This window comes from Myotis nattereri (genome assembly GCF_964212035.1).
Source record: "Myotis nattereri genome assembly, chromosome: 15".
NCBI classification, from domain to species: domain Eukaryota; kingdom Metazoa; phylum Chordata; class Mammalia; order Chiroptera; family Vespertilionidae; genus Myotis; species Myotis nattereri.
In genome coordinates, this window is record NC_138090.1 from 57,359,387 (window position 1) to 57,383,988 (window position 24,602).

Consider the following 24,602-nt stretch of genomic DNA (forward strand, 5'->3'; position numbering starts at 1 on the left):
TATGTATTTCTCTCTTACCCTTCTCCCATCCCCAAGCCGTAGAGATTTTCAAGACCAGGTGACACTGATGTCTGCTATCCCAATCCCATTGTTCACTGTACCCGCCAAACAACAAGAGGCAGGTGTGCACCGATATGACACCTAAATTCTGCAGCTGGCATGTAGCGCCACAACACCCATCTTTTCAGGAATTACCCTAAAATTCCCCAGGATGTACCATCCAGTTATCACCAGAAATGGACTCAACCTTCATTCCTTTTATGTCATCATCAAGGATGTGTGGCCAGGAATTCACACTCCCTCTCCAAGGGCCATCACTCCTTCTCCCACACCTCTCACACCTTCAGTGCTATGGCCCCAGCTGCCACAGACATCTCCTTGGTCTTAGTCATTACTCAGCATGTGTGTTCCAGAGACTGCATGGCAAGTCCAACCAGTACCAAGTACTAACCTGACTCTCATTGCCCACACTCAAGGCACAGCCTTCAGTTCTGCTATGAAGGCCTCCCTCCCAACGTGCTTTTTCCTTCCACCTCACCGATTGAGAACCACATCAGATCTCAGATACCCAGAGCCCACCTCTACTGCTGCTGCACTTGATGTCCCTTCTCCACTCACAGCCTATGGCCCTCTACCCCACGCCCAGTGAGTCTCACAGATGCCCACTCATGCCCATGAGCAAATCAACCAAACTGCATGCAACAAGCCAGGCCACACAAAGGGTCACAAGAAATCTGGGTGAGTGTTTGAGAAGTAAATATGCACCAGCCACAGTCTCACCTTCTTTGAATTACTCTTCCACCTCCAATAATAAAAACAGCAGTGATCCAGAAATCCTCTCTGGACCATACTCTCTACTATTTTTTTTAAGTAGTTTTCATCTTGAACTCCTCGTCACAGTTCCAGATGGTCATTGACTGGTCTCTGAAATACCTCATAACAGGAAAACATAAAAGATTTTACATTCCTCATGAACATTACTTTTCCCACTATGAATTTCTCCATCTCAGTTGATGGTGCTTTCATACCATCAGCTGCTAAATCCAAACCTTTACATCATCTCTGATTCTCACCCCTCTCTCTCCAATCCTCAAATTTAGGAAATGCAAATGGCCACAGCTAAAACTCTGATCCATAATGCAACTGCTTCTTCCACACCCACAACCACCACTGTGCTCCAGGTACCCTCACACTCACCAGCACTATCACAGCAGCCTCCGTCCTGGGCTTCCTACCTCCGTCCTCACACCCATCCTGTGCATCAGGCTGCAGCCACAGGGAGTTAATGAGACCTGGGACAGGTCACCTGCTCTACTGCTCCCGTGACCCCAATGACCCCATCACCAGCAGAACAGAAACCCACGTGGCCACAAAGCTCCTCTGCACTTGGTTCCTGTCCCACTGTTTCCAGTTCCTATTTTCACAAAATGGACCCCTGCTCGTCCCCGAATCAGCTTAGTCTTCGCTCCAAGCCTTTGCACATTCTGGAGCCCATGCACGGAAGGACCTGTCACTCAGAATTCCACTGGCTGCCAAGATCAGCTGCCACTCATCTGACCCTTAACCTGGGCTTAGGGCTCCGGGCTGAGTGTCCCTTCAAGGTCCCCCGAGAAGAGGGGCCGACGGCCCCACGGGCACCACGATCTCAGACGCCACCAGAGAGTGAGGCCCTGACAGGAGCCCCCCAGCCCCGTCCCCCAGCGGCTCTGCCCCCACAGGAACCGGTGGGAACGAAAGGGCTGAGGGCCGGGCACCCACCCCAGGACCGAGGGGCTCCGGCTGCTCAGGGCCCCGGCCCAGCCCCGGGCGGGTGAGGCCCGCCTCCCTCGGGGCTCAGTCCAGTGCGCACCTGCCAGTGACCTCATCACCTACAGGCTCCTCCTTCCCGCCCCTCCTGCTGGCCTCTCCCTTCTAGACTGTTCTTCCTGGGAACCCGCCTCACACCAGCTCCCTCACAACCACCCACGGCCCCGGCGCCCGCCCTCCCCTCACACCCCGGGGCCCCACGAGGACTCACTGCGCTGGACGCTGCGCCCTGGGCGGCGGGACCCGAGCGGCGCCGGCCCCGAGGCTGGAGGGTCCGATGGGGTGAGGCCGAGGGGCCTCTGTCGGCGGAGAGGAGTCGGGGAGCCTCGGGGACCCCAGTCCCGGGTGTTGGGGCTCATCCAGCCTCAGGCCCGCCCTGCGCAGCGGGTCCCTGCCTCCCCCGCCTCCTCCTTCGCGCCAGCAACGCTCAGCTGCGCGGCGAAGCTTGCAGTCCGTTACCGGAAGCCTCAACTCCCAAAGTCCGCCCCGAGGACGATACCGGAAGTCCCGCCCTAACTGAAAGTGCAGGAACCGAAACGCGCCTATCTCAGCGGAAGCCGGCGCAGTGGTTTCTGGGTGATGTAGTTTTCTCCCGCAGCCCTGGCTGTGACCTTGGGGAGTGAAGGGGACGTGGCGCTGCCAGTGGCGCTGGGGGAGGAGGAGATGGGACCAGAGGCCGGGTTCACGGGGACAGACCGACAGGCCCCCCCTGGGAGTGGGGACGGGGAGAGACCCCCAAAGAACATATGCACAGGGGAATGGGAGACATCTCAACACCATGGACAATAAAAATACACATTCCATTTTATTAAAAATATACAATAGGGCTCAGCAGGGGCCGCTCAGTGGTGGACGCTGAGCGAGGAACCGGGAGAGCAGGTTCCATCGCTGGTCAGGCCCGTGCACGGGGCGCAGGCACAGTGTCCAGCGGGCGGCGGCCGCGAGGGGGACAGCCAACCAGTGACCCGCCCCCATCGCCGGTGGCTTCATCTCTCCTCCCCCTTCTTCTCTCTCAAATCAACGCAAAGAGTTTTTGTGGGAGGGAAGGGCCGGCAGGTGTCCAGACCCGCCACGGGGTCGGAGCTGGGTGCTCTCCTGGCTGCTGCCCAGGCGGGGCCTGGGAGGGGGCCCAGGGCGCGAGGCGGGTCGGAGCCTGACCTTTGCCAGGACCTTGTGTTGCCAGGTGCTAACCCTCCGCCCAGCTCAGCTGCCCGCCCAAGGCTTCCCGCCAGAGGAGGCCGCCCAGCACCTGCAGGAGGGGAGCTGGCGCCCTCAGTGTCCACACCCACATGACTCAGGTGTCTGGGTTGAGTGTCCCCAGGGCCCAGGGCAGGAGGAGGGGCCGACGGCCCCACGGGCACCACGATCTCAGAGACCACAAGACTGTGAGGCCCTGAAGTCACCTCCACAGCCCAGTCCCCTCAACGGCTCTGCACCCGCAGGATCCTGTGGGAACTAAAGGGCTGTGAGGGCCGGGCACCCACCCCAGGACCCAGGGGCTCTGGCTGCTCAGGGCCCTGCCCCGGGGCCAAGTGATGCCCGCCTCCCTCGGGGCTCAGTCCCGTGCGCACCTGCCAGTGACCTCATCACCTACAGGATCCTCCTTCCCGCCCTCCTGCTGGCCTCTCCCTTCTAGTCTGTTCCTCTGGGCAGTTTTGAGAAAAGGCTAGAATCCTAACTCACTATGTCCCTCTTTGTTCACAGCCACGGATGGCAGCAGCTTCCTGAAAACGGAAGGAAAACTCCTCACACAAAACTTTGCTTCATCTTTGTTGCCTTTAGGGATAAGACAGACCTGGGTTTCCCCATCCTCCCTCCTCAGTCACACCCCACGGACTCACACGGTGGCTTTTCAGCTTGTCACCCTCTCCCACCCTGTGGCACCCTCAAGCCACTCACTGTTCGGGCGCTGAGACCTGGGCTGCAGGCGGGACAGGCACCCACCCCCCAGGCGGGAGGGCGAATGAGGTGAGGCCGGTTGAACTCCGGAAGCACAGAGGCGTCGGGGAGGCACGGAGGACCCAGTCACGGCCTGTTGTGACTCAGCCAGCCTCAGAGACACCCTGCCCAGCAGGGACGCTGCTCTGATGCCAGGTGACCCAGCACTGGAGGCACTGGTGCTGTGAACACACTGCAAAGGCCAAATTCACCACCAGGAGAAAGACGCTGGACGTCAAGCTCCAACCAGTGAGCACAGGGATAATGCCCCTCTCCTGGGCTCTCCTTGGCTAAGCCCAGTCATCCTTAGCGCATGGCCCTTTGGGTAAATTAGCAATCTAGCCTAGCATGTGGCACTAGGATCCCAGTCACTCCCGGACCATTGCGAATGTTGTTCTGATCCTGGTTGTCCACACCATCCAATGTGACTTCCGAAATGCTCAGGGCAGGCTCCCCACAGGCTGCCATCTGGAGTCTGTCACCTGTTCCCACACTTTCTCAGGGAGACCCCACTGACCACCCCTGGCCTCACTTTTCCCCCCGAGCTCCTATCACCTGCCACAGCTACCCTGCCCCCTTGCTTGTGAGCTGTCCTTCACTAGAACAACCATCCAGCCTGAGAAAAGTTCTCATCACTAGAGCTACCCCTCAGCCCTCCCGTTCAAGGACCCTGCCCCATGTGCTGGTAGGAAACTCCCTCACCAACCTGTCCAAGACCCCCAACCTCACAACTCCAACAACCACACACCCCAGCATCACACTGTCCCCCAGAGCCCAGGGTCCATCACCTGACTACAGGGAAGGGGTCTGCTCTGCACAGGCCAGAATTAGCGAGGTCAACACACCAACCAGAATGCACCCCCTCACCCCCCAGTGTACTATCATGTTGAGACCAACCCTCTCCTGCTGGGAACGCTTGCATTGCAGAATGTTCTCAGAACTGAAAATACACAGAACCAATTCCTGGAAAACCCATGTGACCTCTAGGACTGCAGGGAGTGAAGGTGAGGAGGGTGTGTGCTTTATTTTTAATAAATTCAAAATAGAATATTACCCCCCAAATGCAAAAATAGACTCAAAGAACACCAGTGGGTCTCAGGGGTGTATGTGAGCTGGCCAGAGGAAGACTTTTCCTAAGGGGAACTGATGTGGGGCCCAAAGCATCATGGGGCATCTCCCAGATAAAGTAGATTCAGATGCAGCGGGCCAGGGGCCTGGGGACGGGCAGAGCAGGCTGGAGAGACTCTGGATGGAGACAGCAGAGCCCTGGAAGCTCCTCTCAGGCGGACGCAGAACCCCAATCCCTCCCAAGAGAGGACCTGCCTCGGGCTCCTCTCTGCCAGCTCCTGGGCAGGACACAGCATGACCAGCTGCAGGGGGAACATCCCAGGCAAAGGCAGGAAACAATAAGGGAAAGTGGGTTGTGCAGGCACAGCCTCATCTTAGCGAGAAGGGAAAAGGGTAGATAATCTTTTTTTTTAGAGAGAGAGTGGGAGGGGAATGAGAGAGAGAGAGAAACACAATGACTGGATGCCTCCCACACCAGCCAAAATGGTGGGCTAGGGATCAAACCTGCAAAATACAACCACAAAGTCATGCGGTCTTTATTTCAAGGCCTTGGGCAGTAATGCAAAGAAAACTGGACAGAGAAGGCTTTTCTGCCATCAAGCTATCCTTTCTGAAGCACAGAGAGTTTGAGATCTCCACAATATCTGTTAACTCTACATGCTGACAGATCGCAAATTGTACTTTCAAATTAACCCAGACAGTGGACAGAACCAACAAAACTGAAGGTACAAAAGCAAAATCACAATCACAAAAACACCATATACCAGAGCATGTACAGCAATCAGTTTATAACAATTTATCACAGCAGAAGGTGAGAACCACAATGTCCCTGAAAGAGGCAGCACTTCTTAGCTGTGAATGGGGGCTCTAGATGAACCCTGGGTCAGGTGCATTTCCTGGTCAGAGACTAAGGATTGAAGATCCTGCCAAGAGCTCAGAGTATTCATATTCACTTAAGCACAAGGGAGAACACAGAATACATATTCCCTGAGCATGCGGGGGTGGTGACCGGTGCACACTGTTCAGGTGAGCCAGGTGGTAGAGGAGGTCCCTTCAACAACAAATACTCCCAGTGACATCAATGAGGTAGGAGTGCTCGGCGAGTTAGCAAGTGCAATGCAGCTCCTTCAGGCCTCACTTGTATCTCAAACGAATGAGCAATTTCGCACAGTGTATGTTCAGATAAAGGGCGTTCATATTCAGGTAAACGGATTTAAGTCTCCTGCAGTGTTGTAGAGTGAGGAAGATAAAACATCCCCTTCACATGAAAGGGTTTTCCCTAATGTGCACTCTCAGATGTCTGACAAGGCTCGGTTTGCTGCTAAAACATTTCCCACATGTACTACACCCATGAGGCTTTTCTCCAGTGTGACTTCTGTGGTGGTCCATGAGCGAACGTCTTTGTCTAAAGGACTTTCCACACTCATTACACTCGTACGGCTTTTCCCCAGTGTGACTTGTGTGGTGGTCCATGAGTGAACGTCTTTGTCTAAAGGACTTTCCACACTCACTACACTCATACGGCTTCTCTCCAGTATGAATTCTATGGTGTTTAATGAGGTGCCCCTTTAGTCTGAAGAACTTCCCACAATCACTGCATTCAAAAGGTTTTTCACCACTGTGAATTCTCTTGTGTTCAGAGAGGTGTAAGCTTCTCTTGAAGAACTTCCCACAATCAGTACACTCATATGGCTTTTCTCCAGTGTGAACTGTCTTGTGGTTAAGGAGTGTACTACTATTCCTAAAAGATTTTCCACAATCAGTACACTCATAGGGTTTTTCTCCAGTGTGAACTGTCTTGTGGTTTAGGAGGTTATTATTTCTCCTAAAAGATTTCCCACAATCCGTACACTCATAGGGTTTTTCTCCAGTGTGAACTGTCTTGTGGTTTCGGAGGTTATTATTTCTCGTAAAAGATTTCCCGCAATCAGCACACTCATAGGGCTTTTCTCCAGTGTGAACTCTCTTGTGGTTAAGGAGGTTATTATTTCTCCTAAAAGATTTCCCACAATCAGTACACTCATAGGGTTTTTCTCCAGTGTGAACTCTGTGGTGTGAAATGAAATTGGACCTTTGTCCAAAGGACTTCCCACAATCAGCACACTCATAGGGCTTTTCTCCAGTGTGAATTATTCTATGTTGAATGAGATGAACGTTTTGCTCAAAAACATTTCCACGTCTGTCACACTCATATTTCATTTCTTCAGCGCAGGCACCCTGATGGTGAACAACTCTCTGGTTGTTGCTGCCAAATATTTCATAGTTACAAGTCTGGTGAAGACTTTTTCCACCAAGATATTCCTGTGAAATCTCACTGCCACTGTGTGGCTCCTCAGTGTCGAGATGGGCCTGGTGCTGGAGAAGCTCTGACGTGGCTGGGAAGTCTTCCCCAGCCTCGCTAATGCTTAAAGGCACCCAAGGTAAGTAGAAGCTGCACCTGGTCACAAACGAGGCCCTGTCCATGCCTTCTTTCCAGGGCTTTTCTCCACTGGCTTCCCTCTGTTGCTGGTGAGGGTTTGCACTGAAACAGAAGTCTCTCACACGTGTGTCACTGAAGAAGGCTTTCTGCTCAAAGTCTGCTGCTTGTGACTCAGTCAGGTGCAGAATATCTTTGATCACGGAGAAACACCGCTCACACAGATGTTTCCTCTGGGTTGCTGGGGCCGTCTTAGGGGCCCTGACCTGTGACTCTCCTTGTACATATATGCTCTGCTCAGGACAGACCTCCTCATCATCCGTTTTATGCCAACAACCTGAAAAAAGAGAAATGTGAAGGAACTGATTGTTATCTGTGGTGACAGGGGAAGTTCCATTGCAAATGTGCTTTGCACATAATACATGGGTTTCATGGAATTGTCTAAAAATAAGAGAGGTGCAGGAAGGATTAATAAGAAGCTTCTGAGAAGGTCGCAAAACATCAAAGTCCTCTCCAGAAATATGACCCATTCATGGCAAGGACCACATGGAAGAGAAGATGGATCTCAAGCTCAGTATCCTGCTAACAGTGCTCAGCAGGGCTGGTCTGCTGATGGCAGGGGCAAGCTTTGCAGAAGGTGGGTTATGCCTTCTTCCAAGTAAAATTCAATAAACAAATAGCAGGTGTTTGAGGACTACTTAAGGATGTATGTGCAACTCATATCTCATGTGCATGTCCATGTAGGAGAATACTGCACAGGGTGCAGTGCAGAGGGGCAGGTGATGCAAAAAGGTGACAAAGGTGAAGGTGCCAAAAGCCAGAAAGTCACAGATGAAATGCAAGTCAGCAAAGTGTCAAGTATGGGAAAGAGAGGGTAGAAATGGGGGATAGCCAGTGCCACCTGCCCATAAACACTGTTGGAATTAGCTGGTTCCTGGTACCATCTGACCACCATTATGTCATACCTTCCCCCCAGCTGTCACTCAGCATGGCTAGACCTCGTCTGAGAACCTCCTGCATGTCACCCTGTGAGGAAACCAGGTTTCTCCCTGATCTTCTACTCTACCAATGCATAAACCCTAACTATTCCAAGTATTAATGAAAGACAACGGAGGAGAGCAGCCAGCTCTGGCCCAGGGCAATTTGGCCCGCAATAGTAGTCAGCTAAGGTAATATTACAAACAACAAATGGAGAAGGGTCTTACAAGAATAGCCCTTGGTTCATGGAAGTGAAGAACATAACCTGGCACAGGCTGTCATAAAGCACCTTTCCCTAGAGGAAGGGGGAAGAAGTAAATAAATGTACATATTGTGACCCTCCCAGGGAGAGGAAGAGGAAGGTGGGACCCATTAAGCTGACTGTAAGACTCTGATTCCCAGACACTTTCTGCACTTTTTGAGACAATGGGTGTCAGGGATGTTCGTGGAGCCTATTGATCAGGGCTCTCCACATAGCTCAGCACTGGCAGGCACAGCACATTTCACAAGACAGTGGCGGAAATTTAGCAGAACCCATGGTCTGCCTGTGGGAGAGAGAAAGCTATATTTTGAGAATAAAGGAAGAAAGGGCATCATCTCACGACCCTGGGACAATGTGAAGCTCTTACCTACAGATGAGACAAGTGCAAACACTTCCAGCATCACATCGCAGTACAGAAGTTTCTGAGCCTCATCAAGGAGCCCCCACTCCTCCTGAGAGAAGACAATGGCCACGTCCTCAAAGTCCATATCCTGTCGTGATGGGGACAGTTCAGTCCATGATCAGCTTCTCTCCTAGGCTTCAATTTCATCATACTTCCCACTCTCCATATCCGTCTGCTCCCTCCACTTCCTCATCTCAGAAAATAGCAGGCCTTGCATCCATCAGAGTCACTCTCTCCTTATTTTCCTACTGATACTGGGTCTTCCCACAGCAAAGAGCAGATGCCCAGATTGATTATACCTGACCTCAGGGCCTCACATTTAGGGTCAACGCAATGGGTGTCCCAACATAGTGTACAGATAACTGTTGGCCATAAAGAGAGATGTGAGTGATCTGACACTGGTCTTGTGGGGTGATATCCTTGTTGTCCCACGCATTCTCCCTCCAAGACGTAGAAAAACATAGCATTCCTCGTCACCATTTCGATTCCAGTCCTAGGGTGCTGAGGGCAACACATTGTGCTACCTGTTCCACATAATTCTTCCTATCCCACCTCTCTAATGGAGCTTCATTCCCAGAGTCACAACTTAAAGACAACACATACAGGCCATGGAGAGGAGGGGATGCTGTCTACTCAGTCTCTTTTAAACATTCTAACGCACCCCCTCTGTAATGTATTTATCTCTTACCCTTCTCCCTTCCCCAAGCCAGTAGAGATATTCAAGCCCAGGTGACACTGATGTATGGTATCTCATTCCTATTGATCACTGTATCCGCCGAACAACCCCAGGCAGGTGTGCACCTATATGACACCTAAACTCTAGACATGGCATGTAGCGCCACAACATCCGTCTTTTCAGGAAATACCCTAAAATTCCCCATGTTGTATCATCCAGTTATCACCAGAAATGGACTCAACCTTCATTACTTCTACGTCAATATCAGGGATCTGTGGCCAGGAATTCACACTCCCTCTCCAAGAGCACATCACTCCTTCACCCACACCTCTCTCACACCTGCACTCCCGTAGCCCCAGCTCCCATAGACATCTCCTTGGTCTTAGTCATTACTCAGCATGTGTGTTCCAGAGACTGCATGGCAAGTTCAAACAGTATCAACTACTAACCTCTCTCATTGCCCACATTCAAGGCACAGCCTTCAGTTCTGCTATCAAGGCCTCCCTCCCAACTTGTTTTTTCCTTCAACCTCACCTATTGAGAACCACATCAGATCTCAGTTACCCAGAGCCCACCTTTTTTTAAAAAAAGAAAAAATATTTTATTGACTTTTTACAGAGAAGAAGGGAGAGGGAGAGAGAGTTAGAAACATCAATCAGCTGCCTCCTGCACCCACCGCCCCCCCCCCCCGCCCCCACACCCGCAGTGGGGATGTGCCCGCGACCAAGGTACATGCCCTTGACCGGAATCGAACCTGGGACCCTGGAGTCCGCAGGCCGACACTCTATTCACTGTGCCAAACCGGTTGGCCAGAGCCCACCTTTACTGCTGCTGCACTTCATGTCTCTTCTCCACTCACAGACTTCAGTACCCAAGTCCCACTGCCTATAGTCCTGTACGCTATGCCCAGTGGGTCTCACAGATGTCCCCTCTTGTCCATAAGCAAATCGACCAAACTGGATGCAACACACAAGGCCACACAAAGGGTCACAAGAAATGCAGGTGAGTGTTTAAGAAAGAAATATGCACCAGCCACAGTCTCACCTTCTTTGAATTACTCTACCACCTCCAAAAAAAAGAGAAGGTGATCCACAACTCCCCCCTGATCCATAGTCTTTACTATTTTATTAAGTAGTCTTCATCTTGAACTACTCCTCAGAGTTCCAAATGGTCATGAACTGGTCTCTGAAATATCTCATACCCTAATAGGAAAAAATAAAAAATTTTATATTCCTCATGAACATTACTTTTCCCACTATGACTTTTTCCATCTCAGTTGATGGTGCTTTCATACCTTCAGGTACTCAATCCAAACCTTCACATCATCTCTGATTCTTACCTCTCTCTCCAGTCCTCAAAATTAGAAAATCTAGGTGGCCACAGCTAAAACCCTGATCCATATGCAACTGCTTCTTCCACACCCACAACCACCACTGTGCTCCAGGTACCCTCACACTCACCAGCAGTATCACAGCAGCCTCCGTCCTGGGCTTCCTACCTCCGTCCTCACACCCATCCTGTGCATCAGGCTGCAGCCACAGGGAGTCTAATGAGACCTGGGACAGGTCACCTGCTCTACTGCTCCCGTGACCCCAATGACCCCATCACCAGCAGAACAGAAACCCACGTGGCCACAAAGCTCCTCTGCACTTGGTTCCTGTCCCACTGTTTCCAGTTCCTATTTTTAAAAAATGGACCCCTGCTCGTCCCCGAATCAGCTTAGTCTTCGCTCCGAGCCTTTGCACATTCTGGAGCCCGTGCACGGAAGGACCTGTCACTCAGAATTCCACTAGCTGCCATGATCAGCTGCCACTCATCTGACCCTTGACCTGGGCTTAGGACTCTGGGCTGAGTGTCCCCGGGGCCCAGGGCGGGAAGAGGGGCCGACGGCCCCACGGGCACCACGACCTCAGAGGCCACCAGAGAGTGAGGCCCAGACATCAGCCCCACAGCCCCGTCCCCAGCGGCTCTGCCCCCGCAGGAACCGGTGGGAACGAAAGGGCTGAGGGCCGGGCACCCACCGCAGGACCCAGGGGCTCCGGCTGCTCAGGGCCCCGGCCCAGCCCCGGGCGGGTGAGGCCCGCCTCCCTCGGGGCTCAAGGCCCCTCTTTGTTCACAACCACCCCCGGCCCCGGCGCCCGGAGCAGGAAGCGAACCTCCTCCCGGACCCGCCGCTCGGCCTCTCTGCCGCCTTTGGACACAAACCAGGCCTGGGTGCCCCCTCCCGGCTCAGCCCCCACGGCCTCCCCGGCGGCCCCGCAGCCCGGCGCCCTCCCTCCCCTCACACCCGGGGCCCCACGGGGACTCACTGCGCTGGACGCTGCGCCCTGGGCGGCGGGACCCGAGCGGCGCCGGCCCCGAGGCTGGAGGGTCCGATGGGGTGAGGCCGAGGGGCCTCTGTCGGCGGAGAGGAGTCGGGGAGCCTCGGACGCCCCGAAATCGAAGGTGGCGGCGCCACAGGCTCAGACACACCCTGCTCCGCGGGCGCTGCCTCCCCGTCCCCTCCTCTTCCCAAGGGTCGCGCAGAAGCCCCGGAGCCAGAGAAAAAGTGAAAATGTCTGCCGGGAAGAAGATTCCGGAAGTCCCGCCCTAACCGGATGCACTGCCACCAAAACGCCCTGTGTGGGCGCGATGCTTTCTGGGTAATGTAGTTTTCTCAACCGCCCAGCAGAGGGCTGGCTTTCCAGCCCGGGAACTTGGGGAACAAGGTGATGTGGTGATGCCAGGGGCGCTGGGGGAGGAGATGGGAGCAGAGGCCGGGTTCACGGGGACAGACTGACAGGCCCCCCCCCCCCTTCCGGGGAGGGAGGGGGAGGAGAATTCCTGATCTGGGCTCTCTAGGTGAGACTCCACAAAATAAAATAAATGTGTTGTTACCTGAAAGGAACAGACCACATTTCTTTTTTCTTTTCTTTTTTTCTATTTTTATTGATTTTTTACAGAGAGGAAGGGAGAGGGATAGAGAGTTAGAAACATCTATCAGCTGCCTCCTGCACACCCCCCACTGGGGATGTGCCCGCAACCAAGGTACATGCCCTTGACCGGAATCGAACCCGGGACCCTTCAGTCCGCAGACCGACGCTCTATCCACTGAGCCAAACCGGTCAGGGCAGGACCACATTTCTGTAACTAGGCTGATGGGAACAAGATACTTTTTAGAAATGAGGATCGGCAATAATAGAACTAAGTGGTTAATTCTCATTTGTCATTATATAGGAACCGTGTGTTGAACAAAAGCTCGCCCCAACTGCCATTTATTTCCAGGGGCCACATCAGTGCAGCGACTGTGGAACCGAGAGGCCCAGACTCAGCTCTCACACCCGGTACAGGCTCTCAGCCCCACCCCTTCCTTGTTAAGGAATCGGGCTCAGCCAAGTCCCACCCCTGTCAGCAGGTGCACTCCTCCCTCCAGGAGAGCCTGTACCGTCACTCACTCTGGCACCACGTGTACAACAGAGGACGGCAGCTTTAGGTTTATGTTGTGTTCTTCTCTGATTTTCCATGACCTGGTTGGTGCTGCTGCCAATACAGTGACCTGCTGATGGCAAAGAGTCACTTGCCTAGCTCAGCGGCTTGAATGGGCACCAGTTAAAGCCCTCCAGACAGACAGTCTTGCCTGGCATTGCTGATGCCCAGGTTGTGGGCTCCATCCCCAGGGGTGGCCTGTGGGAGGCAGCCAATCCATGATCCTCTCTCATTGATGTTTCTATCTCTCCCTCTACCTTCCACCCTGAGATCAATATACACTGCGTGGCCACATTATTATGACCACCCCATCAGTACTTCACTGACACTTCCAAAAATACAGCATATTGAAAACTTCCTAAGCAAATACTGTCAAGGATTTATTATTACTAGAGGTCCAGTGCACAAAAAATTGTGCACTCAAGTGGGTGTCCCTCAGCCCGGCCTCTGCCCTCTCCCAGTCTGGGACCCTTCAGGGGATAACCACCTGCTGGCTTAGGCCCACTCCCCGGGGGATTGGGCCTAAGCTGGCAATCAGACATCCCTGTTTGCAGGCTGGCCAAGACCACTGGTGGGGACCCTCACCCCATGAGGGTGTGGCCAGCCTGGGTGAGGGGCTGATGGCTGTTTGCAGGCTGGCCACAGCCTCTTCAGTGTGGGGGTCCCCAATGGGGTGCCTGGCCAGCATGGGGGTGGGGCTAATGGCTGTTTGCAGGCTGGCCACAGCCCCTGAAGGATGGGGGTCCCCACTGAGGTGCCTGGCCAGCATGGGGGTGGGGCTAATGGCTGTTTGCAGGCTGGCCACAGCCCATGAAGGATGGGGGTCCCCACTGGGGTGCCTGGCCAGTTGGATATTTCTCTCACAATCGGGGACCGCTGGCTCCTAAATGCTCACCTGCCTCCCTGCCTGATAGCCCCTACTGAACCCCCATCCAGCCTGATCACCCCTAACCGCCTCTGCCAGCTGGCCTGGTCGCCCCCAACTGCCCCTCATCCGCTGGCCTGGTGACCCCCAACTCCCACCGGCAAGCATAGCCGCCCCCAACAGCCCCCTTCTGCCAGCCTGGTTGTCCCTAGCTGCCCCCACCAGCCTGATCACGCCTTATTTCCCACCCTACAGGCCTAGTTATCCCCAACTACCCCCCACCAGCCTGGTTGCCCCCAACTGTCCCCCCTGCCATCCTGGTCATCCCTCACTTCCACCCTCTGCCAGCCTGGTCGCCTCCAACTGCTCCCCCCACCAACCTGGTCACCCCTCACTGTCCCCTTCTGCTGACCTGGTCACCCCAATTTGCTCCCCTCCTGCTAGCCTGGTAACCCCCAACTGCCCCTCCACAAGCTTGGCCACCCTTCCTGGCCCCTCTGTCAGCCTGTTCACCCTTAACTGACCCCCTCTGCCGACCTGGTTACACCTCACTGCCCCACCCTGCTGGCCGGGTCGCCCGACACAGCCTTCTGTTCAGTCGGTCATCCCTCACTAACGACCCTGCTGGCCTTGTCACCCCACTCAGCCTGTTCGGTCGTCCGTTCGGTTGTTCGGTTGTGATAGCCCTTGGCTCTATATATACAGCTTATTTGCATAACTAATTCACTTCATTGTACTGATAGGGTGATCATAGTAATCTCCCACTCAGTATATACATGTGTTTGTTAGAAAAATAGGCCTGACTGTTGTGTTGCTTTTCTCTAAGGATGGATGTAGGTGGGTGACTGTTGCAAAAAGGGTCTATGCTGGTGTTTAGGATGTGAGTTGAGCTGTGATTTGGGAGTCCCTACGGCCTTTCCAAGAAAAGATAAACCTGCTCAGGGGCCACAGATCTGCCCAGCATCCTGTCACTTGCTTTACAGCCCTGTGCTGTGTGTCACTTTGCTCAGATTCCACTCAGAGTCCTCGGGTGTCTTCATCACGTCCTAGGCCACTGGGTCAGCATGTCTCTTAGTGGCTGTAGGTCTCCCAGCGGGGCCCTGTGTTGGAGTCACTTCTGTGCAGCTGTGCTCTAGGAAGTGAGCAGTGCATGGGGGCCCTTCATCCTGGGGGAATGAGGGTACATGCATGGGGGCAGGCCAGCTCAGACGGTGCCCCAGGGCACATCCACCCCCTCTCCCCCCTTCCTACACTAGGACCCTGGACACCTTCCAGCAGTGCCTCAATGAGCTGCTGGGGGACAACACGGCCCTTGAGGCTTCACAGGTCCAGAGGATGAACCGGCCCGCCCACCTGAGCTGGGAGCTGGAGCAGCTGTCAGATGGTAGGCAGCAGCCCCTGGCGCAAGGAGCCAGTCTCGCTGCGGCTTCTCCCTCACCCAGGGAGCTGAGCCCTGGGCTCTGAATATTCCAGGTCAACCCATCCTCAGCCAAGTCAATGGGGTGTTATCAGGGGCCATTTGGGCTGTTCCATTGCCATTCTCCCCATAGAGAACGTGAAGGGTCCGGCAGCCTGGATGTCAGGACATGAACCACCAAGTAAGTGTTGTCAGATTTCTCAGCGCTTGTGGGGACAGTCCCAGGAGCTTCCAGACGACACCATGGTGACCCCAGAGGCTGCCTTAGACTGTCCATGGGGGACTGAAAGTTCTGCATGGCAGGAGCCTTCCCCAGTGCTCACTGACCCCCATTATAACAGCAGCCTGGGCTGATTCCCTCCCTTCATGTCATAATTGGGCGGATGGGTGCGGTCTGCTCTCCCTGGGCAGGGGTAGGTGACTGTCTGCTTCTCAGGTCTCTCCTACTCCCTCTCATGTTTGGACACCTCCTTGCACCCTGGCGAGGGTTCCGTTGGCTAGGGGGCGGCGGGTGGGGTGGTAGGCCGTGCAGCAGGGCGCCTGGGCCCCCAGCAAACAGGAAGCAGGTCCTGTGCTCAGCACCAGCACCCCTGCACCTGAGAGTGCGGGGAAGGGGCGCTTAGAGCTCAGCAGGCGCAGGAGGGCCTTGGGCTGGGTGGGGAGGGGCGGCTTTTCCAATTCTCATTCACAACCCTCAGCGTCATGGAGAGGCTGCTGAGAGCAGGTGGCTATTCCTTCTCTTCAAGGGGTCCCATCAGCTCCAAACTGAAGTCAGTTCATTGAACTGGGAATCTGGGTGAGAAGGTACAGTGGAGTCTTGACTTACCAGTTTAATTCATTCCGAGACCAAGCTCGTTAACTCAAATTACTCTGTCAACTCAATGCAAAAAAACAGCTGAGGAACAGCTGGTATCTCAAAAAACTCTTTAGTCGGGACATTCATAAGTCAAGGCCCCACTGTAGTTCTTTCTCTGGTTTGGTGTCCTGGCTCTCCTGGGGCCAGGGGTGGGCAAAAGGGGAATCCCTGCTCTGGGAGTTCAGGGTCATGGGGAGCACACTGCCCCCTGGTGGAGCACACGAGTGGTGCCGGTGGCAGGGACCCTCTCAGACCAAATGCTTGTCAGAGACCAGGGTGGCTGCTGGGGTTGGAGAGGCCCCTGATGCGGACACTGGGTGTAGTGTGTGAGCCCCTGCAGGCCAGTGCCCGGGACTAGTCGATGTTCCCACGCCTGCTGCTTAGCTGGCAGCCCAGGAACAAAGTGTGGAAGAACTTTTGCGTGGATGGTGGTGGGTTCCCGAGTTAGAAAGGCTCGGCTTCCAGTCCTGCTTCCTCCACCTGCTGGCCAGGCGGCCTCTTTTAAACCTGTTTTCTCATCTGCAAAATGGGAGCAATGGAGCTGCCTCACAGGATTGCTATGCGCCTCTCCTGAGAGGAGACAGTGAAGCTCTATTTCGGCCTGGCCCACAGGGTGCCAGCATCGGATGGGTGTCCTCGGGCCCTGGTCTATTAAAGACATTCATTGCTCTGGCTCTGGGGGTGCTCAGGAGAGAACCACTATTGTTTTCCCGGCTGTGTCATCATGAGAGCTGGGGGCACTGGCCTTGAGGGCAAGGAAGCTGGTCATCAGATCCCTGTTGCCCTGGGGGGTCCCTCACCCTTACTTTCCAGGAGTGCAGCGCCTTGGCTAGAAGTACTGACAGTCAGGAGGTGGAGGGATGAGTGCAGGTCAATGGGAACATATCAGATGCCACAGAACTGTACGCTGCAAAATGGTGAAAACGGTGAACTCTGTGTTGTATATATTTCACCCCAATTTTCTCCAAATATATGTATTTGTTGATTCAGAGAGGAAGAAGGAGGGACAGAGAGAGAAGTACCAGTGATGAGAATCATTCCTCGGCTGCCTCCTGAATGTCCCCCACTAGGGATAGAGCCCGTAACCCGGGCCTGTGCCCTGACCTGGAATTGCACCGTGAGCTCCTGATTCATAGGTCAACACCCAATTACTGTGCCTCGCTCATCAGGGTCACCCCAATGTTTAAAAGTGTTATTTTTAAGGAGAAGGCTCCATAGTTGCTGTTTGAATGCGCACAGGTTGTGACTTTGTGGAGTTTTAGGCAGTTAGTATCCTTTGTAGCCATGTCAGGACACAGCCTTTGGCATGTTTTCATGTGTTGAGAGCATGCGTGTTGGTGTGTGGTGAGCGTTGAGCTGCAGTTGAGGCCACGAAGGTGCGTTTGCCCCCTGCTGAGCTCCCTGCTGCTTGGGGTCTTCAGTCTGTTCCGGCTTCAGGGTCTGTGCCGCATCCTTGCTGGGCGATGAGAAGGTCCCGCATGATGTGCCGCCAGGAAAGCCAGAGTCCCCTCCAGGTCCTTCCAGACCTGGGAATAGGGTGGGGGGATGGGAAGCAGGTGGGGTGCAGCCGTAGCAGCAGTGCAGTGTGCGGAGGATCCCCGGGCTGAGGATGTGGCCCTGGAGGGACAGGTGAGGGAGCGCCTGGCCCCTCACACATTCCTTTACCTACAGCCACGCCCCTGCTGGGGCAGGATGGGCCAGGAACTCTCATTCTTCTGGGGTCTGTGCTTCCCTTTCTGTTCTCCGTTCCCATTGCTTCAAACCAAGGGAGGAAATCTTCCCTTTTCTGTGTCTACCTTAGGTTTTCATCTTGTTTGGACTTCTTCAAGCCATCTACATCTCCTGTCTCATTCGCTCTTCCATGCCATCATGAAATCACACAATAAACTCTCCACCCGAAGGACCTGGCCCAGGGCTGGCAGTACTGGGCCCATGCGCCCAGAGAGTCTCCACCTGCAGATATGCTGGTCAATGACCGAGCCGGCCACCCCACCAGCTGAGCCCTCACTCTGAGGGCTGGCACAGACCATAAATCACTCTGCCGTCTCTGTCAGTCTCTGAAATCCTTGAATAGACAGTCAGGTTAGAATTAGTAAAAAGCAGTTCTGCCATCTTGAAGTTTTGCATTGTCACCTCCACGGAAATCTTTCTTCTTAAGCTCTGGGGGCTCCCCTAACGGACCCAGTTGAGCCAGCAGAGGGGCCACAACGGCCTGAGGAACCCTCAGGTGCTGACAGCAACAGCACCTTGGGAAAAAGGGAGGGCACCCAGCTGCCAAGCCTGAGCTGCTCAGACCTAGGGCTCAGGGGGAGGGCCGTCTCAAGGCCGGGGGCAGACGGGGGAAGCGGAGCTTCTGGAATCTGGGCTCTGACTCGACTTCGCTCTTCAGCCTCCATCCGAATCCTGGCGTTGGAGGAAGAAAACCATATCCTCCAGGGCAGAGTCCAGGAGCGCGGGGCACCTCTCTGGCCCTGCAGGAGAGCAGCGTCAAGTGCACGGAGCTGCAGGAGGAGAACTGGCAGCTCTGGAAGGAGGTAACGCTGGGTGGTGTCCGGGACACATGGGTGAGCCGGGGGCCAGGTGACCCGTGGGGTGACAGGTGTGGGGTTTGCTTTAAAGCCACGTTCACTGTGTGACCTCACTGTGGGCTGGGTCGTTGGCTCCGCAGGCGGAGGAGCTGGGGATGCAACTCCAGGAGGAAAAGGCCAGCAGCCAGCACCTGGAGACCCTCAGTGAAGAGCTGGAGGGAGACCGTGAGCAATGGTTCCACATCACACACACCCGGAGGGCGCACAGGGCCGCGCAGGTAGGCCCTCCAGAGCGCATGCCCCTGGCGCCCTGCCTGCCAGAGGGAGCGTCCAGGGCCACAGCCGTGTACTGGTCATTGGTCAGTGATTCCTGGAAGAACAGTGCCCTGGCTGAACTCCAGCTCAGACCAGCCATTCTCAGGCAGGGCAGGGAGACGGGGCAATATGGCCTCCCTGGGGTACTGGTCGTCTTGTTCATTGACAGGACTGGGGGGAGGAGAAGAGCCAGGCAGACAGGCTGAGGTGCGTGCCAGCCACTGGAAGGATGACTCGCAGGATCCCTAGGGCTCCTGTCTCCCCTTCGCTGTGGCCCCTCGTGTTTGCCTTGGACCCTCTGCTTCACAGGGACTGGAAGGGACCCTCGGGAAACATTGGGGAGAGGGAAGGAGGGGGTCTGGGGCTGGAGGAGACCCCGCCCTTCCCCGCCTCCCTCAGCTCTGCAGAGAAGCCACTCAGAGAGGCTGTGCGGGCTCCTGTGAGTCTGTGCCTAGTGGGTGGGTTTCCCTCCTCAGGCAGCAGGACCAGCTCCAACAGTTGGCGGCTCTACACGAGCTGAGGAGGCTCCTGACCACCAAGCGGGAGGCCCTGCAGCAGGAGCAGGAGGTAAAGGCGCTGGCTGCACAGGAGAACGAGAGGCTGGGGCAGGAGGTACACAGGTAACTGCCTCTGCCCCTGCAGGGCAGCTGATGAACGGCAGAGTTTACATCGTTAAATCCTCAGAACCTGCTGCATGTGTTGCAGTGCAGGCACGTCTCAGCTCAGACTGGCTGTGTGTTCAGTGCTCAGTGGCCACACGTGGCAGTGGCTGCCTGATTGGAAAGTGCACTTGGCCATCCCCATGTTGTGGGCCGTGTTGGCCCGTCCGACGGGTGTGATCACACCGAAATGGCATCTCTGTGACGTGGTCTTTTCTTCTTTTGGGAGCAGATCCCAGCAGTGGAGTCACAGGGGCGTGTGGTGTGGGAGACGTTGCTCATTTGGGTTTTAGGTGCTCACGTGCATGAGGCAGACTTGGGAAGGGAAACGTCACATCAGGAGCCAGATCAAGATGTTGGCCGAGCAGAAGCGGAGCCTTCTGGGAGACAGTGCGGAGAACAAGGCTCAGTGCATGTAAGGGGCGGGGCTCACCCACGCCTGTCCACACAGGGCTCCTGGCGTCCAGCTCCACGCCCAGGCCTCCACAGTCTGGGCAGAGCGCCCCCTGGAGCCCTGCTGTCCCAAGGGCAAGGGATAGTAGACCATCTTCCCAGCACATCCTCCTGTTTCCCGGAATGGGTCTCGCTTTCTGTACGGAGGGGTGTTTGGCTTTTGTTGGCTTCTCAAAGACACTGCCCACTGCCAGACAATTCTCCATCTGCTTCTGGAATGAAGTTCAATTTAAAAATATGACAGGGGCACCTAGGGAAGGAATCCACATCACAGGCTGAGCTCTTCCTGTGACTGGTTTCCCCTTGATGGGCTGGAGGAGGGTGTGGGTACGCCGTGGTTGTCCTCCCTCTGCCGACAGGACACACACCTGGCTGTGGTGTAGGCCCTGTGAGGCCCGCAGAACCGGTGACCCGATGGCCAGGAAGCAGGAGGCGTGATGGACTGTGAGCAGAGCTGTGTGCACACCAGATAGGTGTTGAGGAGCTTCATGGAGGCGGAGAAGGCAGCAGGTGGTGGGAGTTGGAATTCTGCTGCTGACCTGGATGGGGACAAGGCTGTCCAGTGGGGCAGAAGGTGGAGGAGGTGAAGTTGGAGCGTGGGGTGGTCCGTGTGCAGATTAAGTGCAGGCAGTAGCAGAAGGGAAGGCTGGAGAAGGTGGCGCTCAGCTGTGGAAGGCATCCGTGCCCCACTAATGATTGGGATTCACTGGGAGTGCATGTTTAAGAGATGCTGGCCAGCAAGTCTGAGGGAGCTGACAGAGATGAGGCAGGAGGAAGAGGCTGGGTGCTGGAAGACTAGTGGTTTGGACGTCAAGTAATCCGAGATGCATCTGGTGGGTCCAGAGTGGTCTTCACCCTTTGGTGCTGTGCTGCTGGAGTGTCCTTGCTTGTGATCGGAAATGGATGGCCATGAAGGACAGAGACATGGTCAGAGTGACCACAGGGGCACTGATCCAGCCCCCAAGGTCATGGTGATGCTTCACCGTTCTCCGACGTTGTGTACAAAGGGCACACCACCTACCAAGGATGGTTTACATGGAAAACCACACTATAGAGTAGAAATGACTGTGGCGTGAAATGGGCTCTCTATGATGTAGCTGGTAAAAATGACCAACAGAGGTCAGGCAGGTGCTAACTAGAAGAGCAGGGCCTGGAACACAGGAGGATGATCTGCTGATGGTTCTGCATTACACCGTGTCTGCAGGAGGCCAGGGAGTTGGGAGGCTTCCTGCATCTGCTTCGAGCGGAGTTTTCCGCAGCCCAGGGAAGGTCGCGGGGCCTGCCCTCCGTGAGTTTGTGTGCCTAGGGGTGGGGGCTTGGTCAGAGTCAGACAGGAAAGTGCTCTAGCATAAGGCTCAGCAGCAGGGCTGTGGGAAGAGGAGAACAGAGACTAGAAGAACAGATGCGGAGCCACACATGCTGGGAGCAGAGCAAGGTTAGTGTTCAGAGGCAAAGTGATTTGTGAGCCATCACTGTTTACAGGCTGCTCACTTCATGGTGACTCTCAGAAAAGCCCTCAAATTAGCTGGCACTTCATCAGATTCATGGCAGAAGGAGCCTGAGCAGCTGCCCCAATCCAGCAGAATCATTTTCAAGCAAGAAAACCAGGGTCTGACCTGTCAAGGCCCAGGCATGTCTGAGCTGAGGTTCAGATGGTTCAAGGTTTGCTCTCCTGAGATGATGTACAGCCTGACCCTCGATGCTTCAGCAGATGGTGACGTTTAGGGTTCCCAGACCCACATCACGTGCTTCCATCTCCTTATTCCCAACTCCATGTTCATGACGGTCATAAGCACCGTGATGTCTGAGTCCCAGAAATGCCGCCGGCCTTTCTCGGCCCGGTCCCAGCCTGGGCCAGTGAGTCAATTTACATGTTTTGTTTTAAAAACAAGACCTTTTTCTTTCGCCTGATTACAGCGACAAGTCCAATGCCTTACATACAATAAAGGAAGAAGAGAACACAATTACGGATCCACAGAGGTCCCAGGATCCTATTCCCAAGAATTGAGTTGATTCAAGCGGCAGTAACTTAAACACAGAACAGGAAGCTTCCAACTTCACGAGTGGGGAAAGCTGCAGCATCTAGAGCAGTGAGCAGTTTGTTAGGCCTGCATCTTCTACACGATGGCAGGTCCCTCCCAGCACTGAGCCAATTCAGAGTTTCTTTGCGTCCTGCCCTCAGGGGTCTCCTGTGAGGGATGGTGAATGCCAGCTGGCCATGAGGCTGTGTAAGGGGACAGAGAGTCTGTGGTTTAGAGCCACTAAAGCAGGAGTATCAGGTTTTGTCTCAAGGTTTCAGTACCTAGAATACCATGTGTGTGTTTGGTAAGGAAGCTTGAGCCAGACACCTGGACCAGCACTCATAGTCTTCAATCAGAGGGACCTCTTGGTCTTCCCTACATTCTTCTGGAGTCACTGGACCCCACGGTGGTTCACAAACACATTCCCTTCTCCAGAGATCAGCAGCCCCGGTGGTGGGTCATCTGGGTCCCCGACTTCCGGCCTCTGACCTGCAGGGCTTCCCCTAGCCTGGGGCCTGAGACCCAGGTGCTGGGCCTTCACATTGTCCTGTCTAAGCCCAGCCCTGAGGTCAAATCACCATGAATCCTGCAAGGCCTCTCTGCTGAAATCACAGAACAGAATTTCCGCTCCCCCACCTGTCCCTTCTGTTGACAGGGACATTGAGGCATCGATGAGGAAAGGAAGCAAGCTGAGTAAGCACAGTGCTGCTCCGAGCCAGAGCCAGGATTAGAACCCAGATGAGGTCCTTCTTGTGACATTGGAAAGCCTCCATTTCCGGTTAGCTGCAATTTATTACTCTTTAGATTCACTGTTTTCATTTACTTATTTTTACTTTCTTTAAAGTTCACACGAGGATATTTTTTGAGATATATAGAATTCTCCTCACGTGCTTTACTTAGGTGCCACTACATTCATTAAATGGAGTCAGAGCATAAATGACTCACTGAGTCCTGATTCTGGTTTTCCCCTGTGCAATGTTTCCATCACTGCTGAGCTGGAGAGGATTCGCATTTTCCAAGTACATTTAGGAACTCTGGTTTCATTTGTTGTCGTGTGGGGTTTTTTTCCTTCCTCTCTTGGGTTATCCGGGAATAACAATTTAGCGATTGGGTGCAAAGAGTCACTTTTGGAGAAGGAAAAGCAAGGACAAATCTCCTGTAGGATGTTGAGCTCTGTCTAAACGTCTAAGATTTTGTTCTTCTGCCGACATGCCACCCTCTCCTAACTAGCCTTTCAGTTTTTTTGACCCTATGGATTTCCGAACCTTTCCATTTATTAGTATCTTCACTATATACTCTCTTTCATTTCTGAAATTTAAGAAAAAGCAAGCCCAAGAAAACAGGCCGAGTAGGAGTGGAAATTGTGGTCCTGGCATCGTGGCCTGCACCGGGCATATCTGGGAGAGGGGGCTAGGGAAAGCGAGGGCTCTCTGAGGACACTCCTGCCCTCACGCCTGCCTTTCAGTTCTTCCTCTCTTCTGTGAAGGACACGCCCCCAGTTGCCGGGATGACGTGCTAAGTGACTTCTTCGGGAAGACCACCGTCTCACAATAATGAGAAGCCCGCCAGGCCTACCTGCCAGGAGAGAAGGGGCAGGATGCCCGCCAGCTTGGTGCGCCCTCAGGATGACTGTCCATACCTCTGAGGAGAAGCTGCCTGTAATATTCTTGACTCCAACACTTTTTGCCTTTTGGGAAACAATGGGTGTTAGGGATGCTTGAGGAGTTCATTGCCCATGACTCTCCACACAGCTCAGCACTGGCAGCCGCAGCACAGCGGAGAAGAAAGGGTGAGTCAGCAGAGTCCATGGACTGACTGTGGGAGAGAGAAAGTTATGTTGGAGAATACAGGAAGTGAGGACATCACTTTAGGACATTAAGCCAGATGTGAAAGTCTTACCTACAGATGCTACAAGTGCAAACACTTCTAGCATCACATCACAGAAGACTCTGAGCCTCATCAAGGAGCCCCCCTCCTGATAGAAGGCAATCATCACGTCCTCAAAGTTCATATCCTGTCATAACGGGGACACTTAAGTTCTTGATAAGCTTCTCTCCTAAAATTTTATTTGTGTCATACTCCCCACCCTCCACATCCAGTGGCTCCCTCTACTCCCCACATCAGAAAAGCCACAAGGATTTGGTTTCATCAAAGTCACTTTCTTCTTTCATTTCACCCTTTCGCCCCACCCCAGAGTGCAAAGGCCACCACTTTGAACTACCTGCTCCACATAATTCTTTGAAGCACACTTCTCTTACACGGCTTCATTCTCACAGGCACAACTTCAGAGATAACACAAATTTGCTGTTGTGAGGATGAGAACCAGTTGTTTCCTAATCACCTTCTTTTCCAAAATCATAGTTCACCACCTCCAAATCTATTTCTGTCCTACCCTTCTCCCTTTCCCATGCAAGTGGAGATTTGCAAGCCTGAGTGACACTGATGTATGCTACCTCATTCCTATGGATCACTCTAA

General features: G+C 54.2%; 1 protein-coding gene across 1 annotated transcript; it reads right to left on the bottom strand.

Annotated features, from left to right (window-relative positions):
* Positions 1-5,332: 5,332 nt before the first annotated feature.
* LOC308530544 (uncharacterized protein) lies at positions 5,333-12,133 on the bottom strand. The gene is made up of 3 exons (XM_081107264.1): positions 11,857-12,133; positions 8,836-8,959; positions 5,333-7,565 (listed from the first exon to the last, which is right to left on the bottom strand). The coding sequence occupies exons 2-3, from the start codon at positions 8,954-8,956 to the stop codon at positions 6,073-6,075; spliced, it is 1,614 nt and encodes a 537-aa protein (XP_080963390.1). The 5' UTR covers positions 8,957-8,959; positions 11,857-12,133; the 3' UTR covers positions 5,333-6,072.
* Positions 12,134-24,602: the final 12,469 nt, after the last annotated feature.

What these genes read in the sequence shown, in the direction of transcription:
- LOC308530544 (XM_081107264.1), bottom strand. Translation starts at nt 8,956, where the DNA reads ATGGACTTTGAGGACGTGGCCATTGTCTTCTCTCAGGAGGAGTGGGGG. An exon ending in TGCACTTGTCTCATCTGTAG is followed by an intron (nt 7,566 to 8,835) that starts GTAAGAGCTTCA and finishes CTCTTTTTTCAG; the next exon opens with GTTGTTGGCATAAAACGGAT.